Source organism: Equus asinus, chromosome 10, assembly GCF_041296235.1.
Source record: "Equus asinus isolate D_3611 breed Donkey chromosome 10, EquAss-T2T_v2, whole genome shotgun sequence".
Classification (NCBI taxonomy): Eukaryota; Metazoa; Chordata; class Mammalia; order Perissodactyla; family Equidae; genus Equus; species Equus asinus.
In genome coordinates, this window is record NC_091799.1 from 58,707,916 (window position 1) to 58,722,841 (window position 14,926).

The following is a 14,926-nucleotide window of genomic DNA, read 5'->3' on the forward strand; positions in this document are numbered from 1 at the left end:
ACTTTGTGGGGAGACCCAATGATTCTAAACACTGAATACTAATACATTATTATTAGTATTCAACACAGTTGCTCTTCCTTTTAAAAGAGAACAGTAGCATGCATTGTCAGTTTTTTTAATCCACTTATTTAAGCAATTTTAATCTGTAAAACTATTTTAAAGAAAAACTGCTGTCCTAAACAGTGAGCAAAAGAAAACACAATAGTGAGAATTTAACACAATCACTACAAATCCTGTGAAGTAAATGTTAAAACTTCTTACATACTCTGCACTTACAAGAGTGTGTATATATTTGCACCGATTTCAAGCACATCATCCATCAATCTGTATATATTGAAATTTAGGGAAAAAAAGGTAAAACAATACAAAATTCAGTAACTAGCATTTTTTTAAAGAGAGCCTCCAATGCTTATCTTCAGTCTTTATGGATAATCCAAATTTGAATCTTTGCTGTCCCATTTCTTTGTAATGGTTCTCAGCAAACACTAACAAACCACACAACAAGTGTGTCAGCCACCATGGAAATGCACAGATTCTAGAATGTGAGGGGTTTGGGTAACATCTGTTATTTTCATCACGTCCATGCTTTATTTTCTTACTCAGTAACAAGATGGCCACAAAGTCACCTAACAACTAGAAAAGTTGTCAGTTCATATTTTTATGCTCATCTGGATTTCTTCACTGTTTAACATCTTGTTGAGAGAATTAAAAGCTTTGGATTTTATTCCAGCGTGTGTTCAGAGGTGCATTTGTCAGTCCTATACTGCTTCTGTTTTGGTAGAGAGGTTTTCTTCATTTGGCTGACAACTCCCATTTTGCTGTACTTTGTTTTCCTCAGTCCTTGGTGCATCCTTGTCATCTACTTCTTTGCCCACACTTGAATCTGGTTCTTTACTGTGCTCCTTTTCCTACAATAAATGTTATGGTATACGTTTAATATTTTTCTCAAGAGCTGCCTGCTATTAACTTGGGTTATGGCTAAAATACGTGACTTTATCTTCTGTGAACTAATAAAACTGGATATTTTCTGCCATTACCTTTTCATATAAATAGGATATGCAAACATCTATCAATATGTCCTTTATACTTATAAAACATGGACAATCCGCGGAAATTGAATTAAAATAGGTGAACAGAAAGTCTAAGGAAGTATTCCTTAGTTGAATGTTGAAGTGAATGTTGCTGACTCACTTGAAAAAGTGGGTCAGATCCGCTAAAAGACTAAAAAAGGTGCCAAGACAGATCTATAATCTGGGTATCAAAGAAGCAAAAATAAGAGGATATAGGAAAGGAAGTCGCTATTCCTCACAGCAAGAGCTGTTCAAGAACAGTCCAAATTCTGACCTCAGCTTAAGGGAGAATTAAATGAGAACATGTGGGGACCAATGTCTGGCACACGGTAAGTGCTCAAGAGATGTTCTCAATGTTATTGAGGATGACGACAACCTTCTATGAGTATGAGAGGAAACAAAACTGTAAGATAAAAGCTCCAGAACTCATAATTGATTTCTAAATACAAATATACTTACCAGTATAATAAGGGAATTAACATAATTCACAAATACTTTAAATATTTATCCAAAAAAATCCTTATGTGGTGGAATTTGCTTTTCTATTAATTATTCTACTTCCACAAACCTAATTTCAGTATATATTACAAAACCAATGACGACAAACATTTGTCAAATTTGCTGAAACAAATATACTGAAAAAAATGGCATTGAAGTAGAAATCTTAGTATAAAATCAAATACATTTGTTATCTATAGTCTAAAAATTATTGTATGCCATTCTATGATTCTCTAAAATAAGGAATGCAATTGTTTAAATTTTAATTAGCTCTTACCTCATCCCTTCAAAAATTTACTTTAAAAATATTATCAATTTAATAAATATTATAGAATAACAAAAATGTACAAGACACTGTTGCCCTAAAGGAGCTTTTAGTCTGAAACTAGTTCAATACAATAAAGCAGATCTCAACCATTAACTGAGTGCTTAAGCACTGAATGACTGCTGCTTACTTTAAGTGAAGTGCTGTTCTTCTCCAGCTTTTCCTTCCCATCTCTGTCATTAGAACTCTTTCTTGTAGAGGTTGACCATTCTCTCTCTCTTCTTTCACTGATGTGGTCCCTTTCTTTTTCTCTCTTTTTATCCTTCTTATTTCTGCTATAAGAATATTGATAATATGTCAGTTAACTTCTAAAATTACAGACCTACTATATTGTTGACAAAAACTTCTTACCTAACACTAACACATTGTAAATAAGTTAATCAGTCACCTAGTTTCACCAGGTAACATAAATGGGTCCTATAACCCCTCATACTCCCCCACATACCACAATTAATTTTTCAAAGATAGATAAATCATTTTTCCAGAGGCCACCATGTATTCACATAAAACAATTTGGCAGTGTCAATTAGTCTTGAAACATTCAAGATTTATTTATCTAATATAATTAGAATAAAATAAACCCAAATATAGTGGTTTACCCACTTCTTCAAAGCAAAGAATGTGTAAGCAAAAAGGAATGAAAAGGATAAAGAATCAGATGTGGCTCCCAGGCAGGGCTGAATGACTCCTAGCAAAACCTGGAACTTCAAATAATCCACTGTGCCACAGGCCCCCCTCATTCACTACTACAAAGAAGTCCCACCAATTCGAGAGCAAAAGTGAAGCAGAGGATGGAATGACAGTTCCATTTATAAAAATAACAAACCCTAATAATTAGAGAGAAAAAATGATGCATTTCACATAAGAAGCATAACACACAGTTTCTACTCAAAACAGCCCTAATACAAAATCCTAAACTTCTTTCTCTTAATTTGGAATAGTCTAAAAATAAACACAAAGACCAGTGGAACAAAGACACTTAGGAAACAGATCCAAGTACATACAAAAATTTAATACAACAATGGTGGCATCTCACATTAGGAGGGAAAATATGGTCTTTTATAAATAAAAGGTTTGGAGACAACAGGATTATTATTTGGTAAGTGATAAAATTTGACCCATATCTCATTCCATATAAATAAATCCAAATGGATTAGGGACTTAACTTTTTTAAGTGAAACAATACAAGTACTAGAAGAACACATGGGTGAATTTCTTTATAACTTAGGTGAAGGGAAAGTTTTTTTAACCATAACTAAAATTCAAGGTACAAGAAAACAAAATATTAAAATGCCTACATAAACTTTTGCAAGGCAAAAAAAAAAAACATTACCATATTCAAAAGAAAAATTGAAAACCAAGAAAAATATATTTGCAACATATTTGCGTATATGTATTTTCACACAAAACTCTTAAAAGTCAAGGGAAGAACCACATCAAACAGAATAAAATTCTTAGGAATAAATTTCACTGAGGTAGCAAAAAATTTGCTAAATGAAGTAAATACAAATAAATGGAAACACATCTCATGCTCATGGACTGGAAGACTTAAACACTGTTAAGATGACAATAGTACCCAGAGCGAACTACAGATTCAATGCAATCCCTATCAAAATCCCATTAGAACCGTTAGCAGAAATTTTAAAAAAAACCCATCCTAATATTCATATGGAATCTCAAGGGACATCAAATAACCTAAACAACCTTAAAAAGAAGAAAGTTGGAAGACCCACAATTCCCAATTTCAAAACTTACTGCAAAGCTACAGGAATCAAACAGTGTGGTACTGGAAGAAGGACAGACATATACATCAATGGAACAGAATAGAAAGCCCAGAAATAAACTCTCACAAATATGGTTCACATGATTTTTGACAAAGGTGCCAAGATTCCATCAAAGGGGAAAGAACGACCTTTTCAACAAACAATGTTGAGAAAACTGGATATCCTCATATGGAAAAGAGTGAAGTTGGACCCTTACCTCACACCATATATAAAAACTAACTCAAAATGAACTAAAGACCCAAATGTATAAAACTCTTAGAACAAAACCTAGGGAAAAATCTTCAAGACACTGGATTTGGCAATGATTTCTTGGGTATAACAACAAAAGCACAGGCAATAAAAGAAAAAAAGTAAACTTGGCTTCATCAAAATTAAAAACTTTTGTGCATCAAAGGATACTATCAAGAAAGTGAAAAAACCCACAGAATGGGAGAAAATATTTGCAAATCATATATCTGCTAAGGGATTAAAATCCAGAATAAAAAGAATTCCTACCTCTTTCTTAACAACAGAAAACCAAATAACCCAATTTGAAATGAGTAAGACTTAGATGAATATTTCTCCAAAGATACACAAATGGTCAATAAGCACATGAAAAAATGCTCAACATCATTAATCATTAGAGAAATGCAAATCAAAACCACAACGAGATAGCACTATATTCTCACTAGGATGGCTGTACCAGAGAGAGGCAATAACAAGTGTCAGTGAAGATGCGGACAACTTGGGACTCTCATACACTGCGGATGAGAATGCAAAATGGCACAGCCATTTTGAAAAACAATTTGGAAGTTTCTCAAAAACAGAGAGAGTTCAGCAATTACCACTCCCAAGTATATACCAAAGATAAATGAAAACACATATCTGCACAAAAACTTACACAAAAATATTTATAGCAGCATTATTCATAATAGCCAAAAATGGAAACAATACTAAATGTCCATCAACTAATGAACAGATAAATAAAACATGTTTTTATCCATACAACAGAATATTATTCACCCATAAAAAGGTAGAAATATTGGATTCATGCTACAACATGCATGAACCTTGAAAAGATTACATTTAGTCAAAGACGACAGACATAAAAGACCACACATATTATGAGTCCACATATGAAATGTCCAGAACAGACAAATCCAGAGAGAGAGAAAGTAGATTAGTGGCTGCCAGGAGCTATGGGAAGTAACTGCTAATGAGTATGGGCTTTCCTTTAAAGTGACAAAAATTCTGGAATTAAGCAGCAGCGATGGTTACACAACATTGTGAACATACTAAAAACCACTAAATTGCACATTTAAACGGGCAAATTTTGTGATATGTAAATTATTTCTCAATATAAAAAATAATTCAAGGGGGCTGGCCCGGTGGTGCAGCGGTTAAGTGCGCACGTTCTGCTTCTCGGTGGCCCAGGGTTTGCTGGTTCGGATCCCAGGTGTGGACACAGCACCACTTGGCAAAAACCATGCTGTGGTAGGCGTCCCACATATAAAGTAGAGGAAGACAGGCACAGATGTTAGCTCAGGGCTAGTCTTCCAGAGCAAAAAGAGGAGGACCGGCAGTAGTTAGCTTAGGGCTAATCTCCCTCAAAAAAAAAATAATAATAATTTGAGGTGGAGGCAGAGCTGAGTACTGTCACTGACCATATACACACACAAACACACAGACTATATATATCATATGTATATATCATATCTTTTGTGAAGGAGGAGAAATTCAAATATGTGTTATCTGCTTAATTCTGCAAAAAGAAATAGGAATAAAAAAACAAACAACTGATCACTTACAGACAGTGGATAGGAAGCAAGGTAGAAGGAATGGGGAAGGGAGTGACACTTTGTGAATATGTCTCTTTGCCTAATCTGAGTTCACAAATGAGAAAAGTTTTTACTTTCATGAGCAAAGCATTTTTTTAAAAAATATAAAATATGGCCGACCTCTACAGTGCCTTAGGCTTTCCATTATTCTCACCTAAGAACAATAACCCATGAGCAAATAAACAAAAGATCCCTGTCTGAGAAACATGCCCCTATACTCTGGTAAGGCTTTTTATAAATTTCTCTTTTTTATACCTAGGAAACCAACTGATCAACTATGACCAATCAGGAAGGTAGTGCGATGAAAGAATAAGTATAGAGACAATAATAGCTCTCCTATGTACAAACCCAACCACCAATTAGATGACAGAATGAAAGATCACATTTACAAGAGAAACAAAAAAGTGAAAAATAACTAGGAATAAAATTAGAAAACATAAACTCTATATGAAACAAACAATGAAACATTTCCAAAAAACACTAAGAAAGGCCTGAATAAGTAAAAAGATATACTAGGTCCCTAGACAGACTCACCACCATAAAGGTTTATTTATTAATAAACCTATTTATCAATTTTCTCCAAGTTAAATTTTTTATTATTTTTTTAATTTTTTTTTTTTTTTTTTGAGGAAGATTAGCTTTGAGCTAACATCTGCCGCCAAGCCTCCCCGTTTTGCTGAGGAAGACTGGCCCTGAGCTAACATCCATGCCCGTCTTCCTTTACTTCATATGTGGGACACCTGCCACAGCATGGCTTGATGAGTGGTGCTAGGTCCGCATGAGGGATCCAGACCAGTGAACCCCAGGGCACTGAAGTGGAATGCGCAAACTTAACCGCTGCGCCACTGGGCTGGCCCCTCTAAGTTAAATTTCATGCAACTGTAACACAAATCATCAACAGGTTTCATTTCTAGAACCCAGACAACTGACTCTTACCTTCAAAAGGAAAAATAAACATACAAGAATAGTCAGAAAAGCCCAAAAAAAGAGCAATGGGGGATGCAGGGGAGAATAGTCTTTACTAGACATTAAAAAGTACTATACAATCTGAATAATTAAAAGCATGGGGCACTGCTACATGAATCAACAGTCAAAACAATCTAAAAGTATAGAAGGCCCAGAAATAGACCCAAAGACAAAGAGAAAAATTTAGTATATGACAAAGGCAACATATCAAACTAGGGTTAGAAAAATTGAGTTTTTAGTTCTAATCCCAGGTCACCTGTCCTTAAAGGGACCACGTGACTCTGTCACGCTATGACCTGTACCAAATCAAAGGAAGGATGCCAAGGGACCCAAGAAACTTAGAAATGGCAGGTTACTTAAAAAGGAAAAGAAAGAGAAGTGACATCAGCATCTTGATGGAGTGAGCTCCCCTTAGATACAAGAAAAAAGACATCCATAAACTAACAGAGCACATTCACACAATACAAAAGACGTCTGAGAGACCCATGCAGCCATACATCTGAAGGTGGAGGTGCTGGACGCCCCAGAGGAAGTGGAAGGAGACAAGGGGATCTCCTTCCTCTGCAGAAGTGACCCAGGGTGTGGGACCACGCAGCTCTGAGAAAAGAGGGGCAAGGAGGGGCTCTCAGTGGGAACACCTTCACGTTCCAAGTTCCCTCACAGCCTGAGCGAAAGCCCCACAGAGATGGCTAAGCTAGTGCAGGGGCACATTCATCAAGCCAGCACCCCAAGAGGGTAGACAGCGAGGGCAGAGCAAGAACACCCCCAGGACACTACAGAGATACAAAGGATTATAAAAGAATACTATGAAACACTATATGCCAACAAACTGGACAATCTAGAAGAAATGGATAAATTCTTAAGACTTATACAACCTCCCAAAACTAAATCAAGAAGAAACAGAGAATCTGAATAGACCAACCACAACTAAACAGATTGAAACAGTAATCAAAAACCTCCCACAAAATAAAAGTCCAGGACCAGGAGGTTGGTGTCAAGATGGCAGCATAGGCAGACTCTGAACTCACCTCCTCCCATGAACACAACCAATCTAAAACTAACCTTGGAACAATTATCCCTGAGAAACAACTGAAATCTGGATAAAAAGAAACCCCACAAGAATGGACAGTCCTGATTGAGGCGCAAGAGGCAGAAACTCCTTCTGGAGAGAAAAAAAGCCACTTTCACAAGCTGCAGCACATCACTGCCAGCCAGGAGCAATCCTAAGGTACGGAGCCTTCCCTGGAGGAGTGTGGGACCTGAGCAGGGGAGTGTTGCTGCTATCAGCATCCTTTGGACTCAGCACAACTGAGAGGAGTCTCATAATATCTGGTTTTGCTGGCTATTAACTACAATGGGGAATACCCCTAGAAAAGCTATGGGATATAAGTGGAAAAAAGGCATCTCTTAAAGGGCCCACACACAAATTCACCCATTTCAGAAAGCAACCTAAAATCACCAGAAAGAAAGGTGCACAGTCCTTTGGTGAAAAGAGACTCACCTGATAGGCTCTCGGTGCATCTCAGTGAGAGGTGAGACCTCTCCAGGGACTGAGACATTGGCAACAGCCATTACTGTGACCTAGTAGAGGTGTGGTGACATAGATACTTGCAGATGCCAACGGAGTTCTTCCCCTGGCCTGTTAGCCCAAGGTCTGCCTCACCCACTGGAGTGCAGATTTAATCTAGTTCAGCCAGGGCAGGCAGCCTGTCCTAGGGACTGCTCCCACCCAACAGCAAGCCCTTGGGCAACTTTTCAGCCTGCACAGACTGGGTGCCTGGATCTTCTGCAGGCAGGCAAGTGTCTGCCTCTGCAGGGCAGGGCCTGCATAAGGAGTAGTGGCGTGGGTGGAGCATTAGTGGAATGTGTGGGGGCCTCTGCAGTGGGGTGACTGCATACGGTACAGTGGGCCAGAAGATGTACATGGCCAGGACTGTGTTAACAGTGTGTAGGCACTTGTGGTCCGTGGGGCTTATCAGCAACAGAAGACCTATGCTTCACAAAGAGCAAAATAAGCGATCAGTCCTGCCGCCTAAGGCCTGATACAACTGGATGCCTCCATGCTTGGGGCAAGGCACACCCAGCTGCAATCCTAAGAGGGCTCACAATAGCACTGCAGGCCAGAGGCCTACAGCAACTGTAAGCCCCTGAACCTAGCATCCAGCCACACTGAGGGCCTACTCACTTAACTGAAAAACTGCAACAGGAATGTGCTTTTAGACCTTGCAGCCAACTGTGCTGGGGCTCCCCAAACACAACAAAGTGACTAAAGGGTCCACAGCAGCCACACACAGCTGAGAATTACAACCAGCTGGCCAAGGAAACAGCCTAGACACCCTGGGCACCTGCAGCAAGAGCAATGCTGCCACAACAGAAAGACACATGTAGCCTACACAGGGGTCAGTCCTGGAACATTTGGAACTGGCGATGAGAGGGAAGCACACCGCTGGGCCTCAAAAGGCATCTCCCACGTGAGGCCAATTCTCCAAGATCAGGAGACATAGGCAACTGACCTAATACATAGACATAAGCACAGAAAAAGAGGCACAGGAATATGTTCCAAGCAAGGGAAGAGGACAAAATCCCAGAAAAAGAACTTAATGAAACAGAATTAACAATCTCCCTAAAAAAGACTTCACAGAAAAAGTCATAAAGATGCTCACTGATCTTGGGAGAAGAAAAGAAGAACACAGTGAGAATGTCAATAAAGAACTGGAAAATATAAAAAAGAACCAATCAGAAATGAAGAATATAATACTGGAAATGACAAGTTCACTAGAGGGACTCAATAGCAGAGCAGATCATAAAGAAGACCGAATCAGCAACCTGGACCAAAGACTATAGCAAATCACCCAAGATGAAGAGATAAAAGAAAAAGGAATTAGAAAGAACAAGAACAGTCTGAGGGAACTCTGGGACAACATCGAGCACACTAAAATTTGTATTATAGGTGTCCCAGAACAAAAAAAGGGAGACAAAGGGGCAGACAATGTATTTGGAGATATAATAGCTGAAAACTTTCCGAACCTAAGGAGGGAAACAGACATCCAAGTACAGGAAGCCCAGAGAGCACCAAACAAGATAAACTCAAAGAGGCCCACACCAAGACACATTATAATTAAAACATCCAAAATTAAAGATAAACAGAGAATACTAAAAGCAGCAAGAGAAAGGCAACAAGTAACATACAAAGGAAAGCCCATGAGGCTATCATCAGCTGACATCTCAGCCAAAACTTCACAGGCAAGAAGGGAGTGGCACAAGATATTTAAAGTGCTAAAAGGAAAAAAACTACAACCAAGAATACTCTACCTGGCAATGTTATCATTCAGAATGGAAGGAAAGAGAAAGAGATTTCCAGAAAAGCAAAAATTAAAGGAGGTTATCACCAAGAAACCAGTTTTACAGAAAATGCTAAAGGGACTTATTGAAGTAGGAAAGAAAAGACCACAAAGAGCGATAAGAAAATTATCAAAAAAAAAAACCTAGGGGGGCTGGCCCCGTGGCCGAGTGGTTAAGTTCGCGCACTCCGCTGCAGGCGGCCCAGTGTTTCGTTGGTTCGAATCCTGGGCGCGGACATGGCACTGCTCATCAGACCACGCTGAGGCAGCGTCCCACATGCCACAACTAGAAGAACCCACAACGAAGAATATACAACTATGTACCGGGGGGCTTTGGGGAGAAAAAGGAAATAATAAAATCTTAAAAAAAAAAAAAAAAAACCTAGGAAATAAAATCACTGGTAAAGGGAAAAACACAGTAAAGATAGCAGAACAATAACCTATGAAGACAACACAAAGAAATGGAAAGATATTCCATCCTCTTGAACTGGAAGAATCAACATAGTTAAAATGTCCATACTTCCTAAAGCAATCTACAGGTTCAATGCAATCCCTATCAAAGTTCCAATGACATTTTTCACAGAAACACAACAAAGAATCCTAAAATTTATATGGAACAAAAGACCCTGACTAGCCAAAGGAATCCTGAGAAAAAAGAACAAACCTTGAGGTATCAGACTCCCTCATTTCAAAATGTACTACACAAAGCTATAGTAATCAAAACAGCATGGTACCGGCACAAAAACAGACAGGCACAGATCAATGGAACAGCATCAAGAGCCCAGAAATAAACCCCCACACATCTGTGGACAGCTAATTTTCGACAAGGGAGCCAAGAACATACAATGGAGAAAGGAAAGTCTCTTCAATAAATGTTTTTGGGAAAACTGGACACTAACATGCAAAAGAATGAAAGCAGACCATTATCTTTTGCCATACACAAAAATAAACTCAAAATGAATCAAGGACTTGGAGGTAACAACTGAAACCACAAAACTTCTAGAAGTAAATGGAGGTAGTACAGTCCTTGACATTGGTCTTAGAAGGATCTTTTTGAATACCATTATCTACATGGGGAACAGAAACAAAAGAAAAAACAAACAAGTGAGACTTCATCAGACTAAAGAGCTTTTGCAAGACAAAGGAAACCAGGAACAAAACAAAAAGACAACCCACCAACTGGGAGAAAATATTTGCAAATCATATATCCAACAAGGGGTTAATCTCTAACATATAGAAAGAACTCACATGACTCAACAACAAAAACATAAACAACCCGATAAAAAATGGGCAGAGGACACGAACAGACATTTTTCCAAAGAAGATACACAGATGGCCAACAGGCACATGAAAAGATGTTCTACATCACTAATCATCAGAGAAATGCAAATCAAAACTACACTAACATATCACCTTACACCCGTTAGAATGGCTATAATCAACAAAAAATGACAAATGTTGGAGAAGATGTGGAGAAAAGGGAACTCTAACACACTGCTGGTGGGAATGCCAACTGATGTAGCCACTATGGAAAACAGTATGGAGATTTCTCAAAAAATGAAAAATAGAAATACCATATGACTCTGCTGTCCCACTACGGGCATTTACCCAAAGAACTTGCAATCAACAATTCAGAGACTTATGCACCCCTATGTTCACTGGAGCATTATTCACAATAGCCAAGAAGTGGAAGCAACCCAAGAGCCCATCGACTGATGACTGGATAAAGATACAATGGAATACTACTCAGCCATAAAAAGTGACAAAATTGTCCCATTTGCAACAACATGGATGTAACTGGAGGGTATTATGTTAAGCAAGATAAGCTACACAGAGAAAGTTAAACACCATATGATTTCACTCATATGTGGACGATAAACAAATATATGGACAAAGAGAACAGATTAGTGATAAGTGGTAAAGGGGCACATACATATGGTGACTGACAAATAATATACAACTGAAATTTCACAATGTTATAAACTGTTATGACCTGAATAATAAAAATAATTTTTAAAAAGTAAAAGAAAAATTGAGTTTTTAATAAATGGTATTGAAGCCACAGAGAGGATTTGAAAAAATAAAATCAGAACCATATGTCACATTGTACATAAGCATAAACTCCTAATGGATCAAAGACTAAAATGCAAAAAGAAGACCATAAAAGTACAAGAAAAAACAATGGGGGAATTCTATCATAACCCTGGAATAGGAAAGACTTAAAAAAGTCTTTATGACTCAAAATCTAGAAGTCTTAAAAGAAAAAAATTGAGAAATTATATAAAAGTCAAAAACCTTTGTAAAATCAAGTCTCATAAACAATTCCTAAAAAGAAATGACAAAGTAGGAACGAGCCTTGAAATCAAATCACTAAATAATCTCCCTAATACAAAAAGAGCTCCTGGAAAGAATTTTCAAAAAACAGACCCCACAGAAAAATGGGCAAAGTATACAGACAATTCAAAGAAACGGAAATACAAATTACCTTTAACTATATGAAGAGATGGTCACCTTCATTCTTAAGAGAAAGGAAACTAAAAATTTTTATATACTGGTACCATTTCTCAACTATCAGATGGACAAAAACCACAACTTTCATAACATTGTTGTGGCTGTGGGGAAACGCACTCTCACACTCAGCTGGTTAAAGTGCAAGCTGCTGCCAATCCTCATGGAGGGGAATAAGGAAGTATCTCTCAAAATTACAAATACACTTACCCTCTGACCCAATAATACTATTTCTGGAAAATTTTCCTACATACTTGCACACTACAAACTGATGTAATTTCAAAGCTATTCAGTACAGCATTGTGTAATTTATAATAGGAAAATTAAGAAAACCTATTCTGCAGGCTGGTTAAATAAACCAAGGTATTGTGAAACAACGCAAGTCCACGCAGTTATAAAAAAAAAATGAAAATAAAAATTATGTATTTTCATCTTTTATCTACATACAAAACCTGAAGAAGATTCCAAAAAACTAACAGCCTTACTTAAGGGGACAGAGTAGATGGGCACAAAAGTGGAAGACCTATCGAAGTACCACTTTTTATGCTACTGTGATTTCTGAACCATACAAATGTATTACATGTTACTCACTCAAAATAGAAAGTTTAAAAAATAGACTGAAGAGAGAATATTTTCCCTGCTCCCGCCTTAGTTTTAGCACATGCTTTCAACCTACCTCCTAGGGGACGGAGACCTAGAAGACTTTCTTTTCATGGTTTTTGATGTTCTTGGTGACCTGGAAGAACTCCTGCTCCTTCTCCTACGCCTTTCCCTGAAAGTCAAAGACATGTCACTGAAACAAAGAGCAATTCAAATACACAAAAGCAAAAGGGTCCTTAATGCTTTCAAGTGAATAGTATTCTTTAGAGGCCAGTTTAAACTCATGTCTTTTATAAGTATGTTCTGCTAACTAATTTTAGTGCAAGTTAAATTATGAACCATAAATTTCACAGACTGATGAAAACATCTTCTAAGATTTCATATTAGAAAGGGCATAGGACCGCCTTTTTATATGATTTATTTGAACAATAATGTGAGTAGAAAAAATATTAATGGATGTTTCAGATTCTCTCAAGTTAAATATGTTGTTCATCAGCATCTAAAAAATATTTTGCTTGTCAGAGCCTTTGTCATGCATCTAGCTCCTTACTGCCCCATTGTGGATTATTTTATAACAAGATAATAGGCCCTTTTCAAGAACTGAAAGATAAATTTGCTTGCAAAATGTGAACTTCCAAGACCCAAGTATTTAGAATGTCTCTCAAAAGTATTTCCATTAGTTCATTTTACTCCTCCAACCTCCTACCATTTCATTACTGTTGTTCTATTCATTTAAAATTTAGTGTACAAGTTGCTTGAGAATAGTTAAAACCTAAGATTTAAATATGACAAAATAAAAAATAATTACTAAATAGATTGACAGTGTTTATTATAATTAAAAACTATCCTGCTTCACATATTAGCAAATGATGCATATTCTAAATCACTTCATTTGTAAGAGTGGTCAACTTGGAAACAATGAAATTCAAGATATCCGTAATTCAGGAGATGAGGCATGAGAATATATTTATCAATGATTAATGTATCCAATGACCTATCTCATAAGGAACTCTGATAATTAGTGGCCACATAGCTGAAAAAACCAAATCCTCTAGAATTCAAGTTCTCCTTACCATTTCAGTAAGTTGATTCTAGGTTAATGAAACATTCTGTTTTTCATTTATAAAATAAAAAACCAGATAATGCTCAGATGTGGTATATGTGGTAGATGTTAAGGACAAAAAAGCTCAAGATCATTGAGAACACAAATCAATTCAAGTCTACCTAAGGCTCTCTCCTCCATTATCTAATTTTATTTCCAAGACACCCCAAAATTCTACTTCCTAAGATGGAAATTAAGATAATGATGTTCCATTCAATCAATGCCATTCTGTAAGTTTTCATAGCATGAGAATGTCAGAGTATCCCAGACTTTAAGTCTGCACAAAATCATTCCACCTTGATCAGTATAACTCTTCACTTGTTTGTTCACAAAGCATTATGTACAAGTGGGCATCTAGTAACTACCAGTTGACAATAATGAGAACCAAGGCTGGACAGACGGCAATCTAGAATGTGAATTAGTTGAGAAAGAAGGTGTTGGCTGTAGTATAAAGAACTGGAGTTGGTTAGACTTAGCTTTAAATTTTAGTTCCACACCTTACCAGCTGCACAACTGGGTCATATGACTTAATCTGAGTCTCATTTTTCCAACCGGAAGATGGAGACAATGACTCAAGCCTTGCAGTGCTGTTATGAGAATAATATCTGTAAAGTATCAAGCATAGTGCCAGGCACACAGTAGGCGCTCAATAAATATTTTCTCCTTCCCCTTCTTGGTCTCTTTATTGATAGTAACTTTTTTAAGTATTAGAAGTATTTCAAATATCAAAATTTTATTAGAAAACAATGTTGGAAATAAAAATATTAAGTAGACTTTTTCTGAGCAGTTAAAATGTTTCCCATTTACTAAACAAATCAGAGCACTTGAAAAGCAGAAAAATGCTAAAAGATGAGAAATTGAAACTTCACACTAAGCTTTTCTGAAAGCATGAAACATTCCAAACTGCTGGACCTT

At 37.1% G+C, this 14,926-nt stretch overlaps 1 protein-coding gene across 5 annotated transcripts in view; it reads right to left on the minus strand.

Annotated features, from left to right (window-relative positions):
* Positions 1 to 421: 421 nt before the first annotated feature.
* Positions 422 to 14,926, minus strand: part of SREK1 (splicing regulatory glutamic acid and lysine rich protein 1) — a 42,571-nt gene continuing 28,066 nt past the window's right edge. For 4 of the 5 annotated variants that reach the window (XM_014856375.3, XM_070519571.1, XM_014856377.3 and 1 more), the window contains 3 exons: positions 12,986 to 13,081; positions 2,024 to 2,168; positions 422 to 908 (listed from right to left, as the gene is read on the minus strand). In XM_014856375.3, the coding sequence (XP_014711861.1) occupies positions 759 to 908; positions 2,024 to 2,168; positions 12,986 to 13,081 (391 nt within the window). In that variant the 3' untranslated portion in view covers positions 422 to 758. The remainder of the gene's footprint in view (positions 909 to 2,023; positions 2,169 to 12,985; positions 13,082 to 14,926) is intronic. The other variant, XM_014856376.3, reaches the window with a different exon arrangement.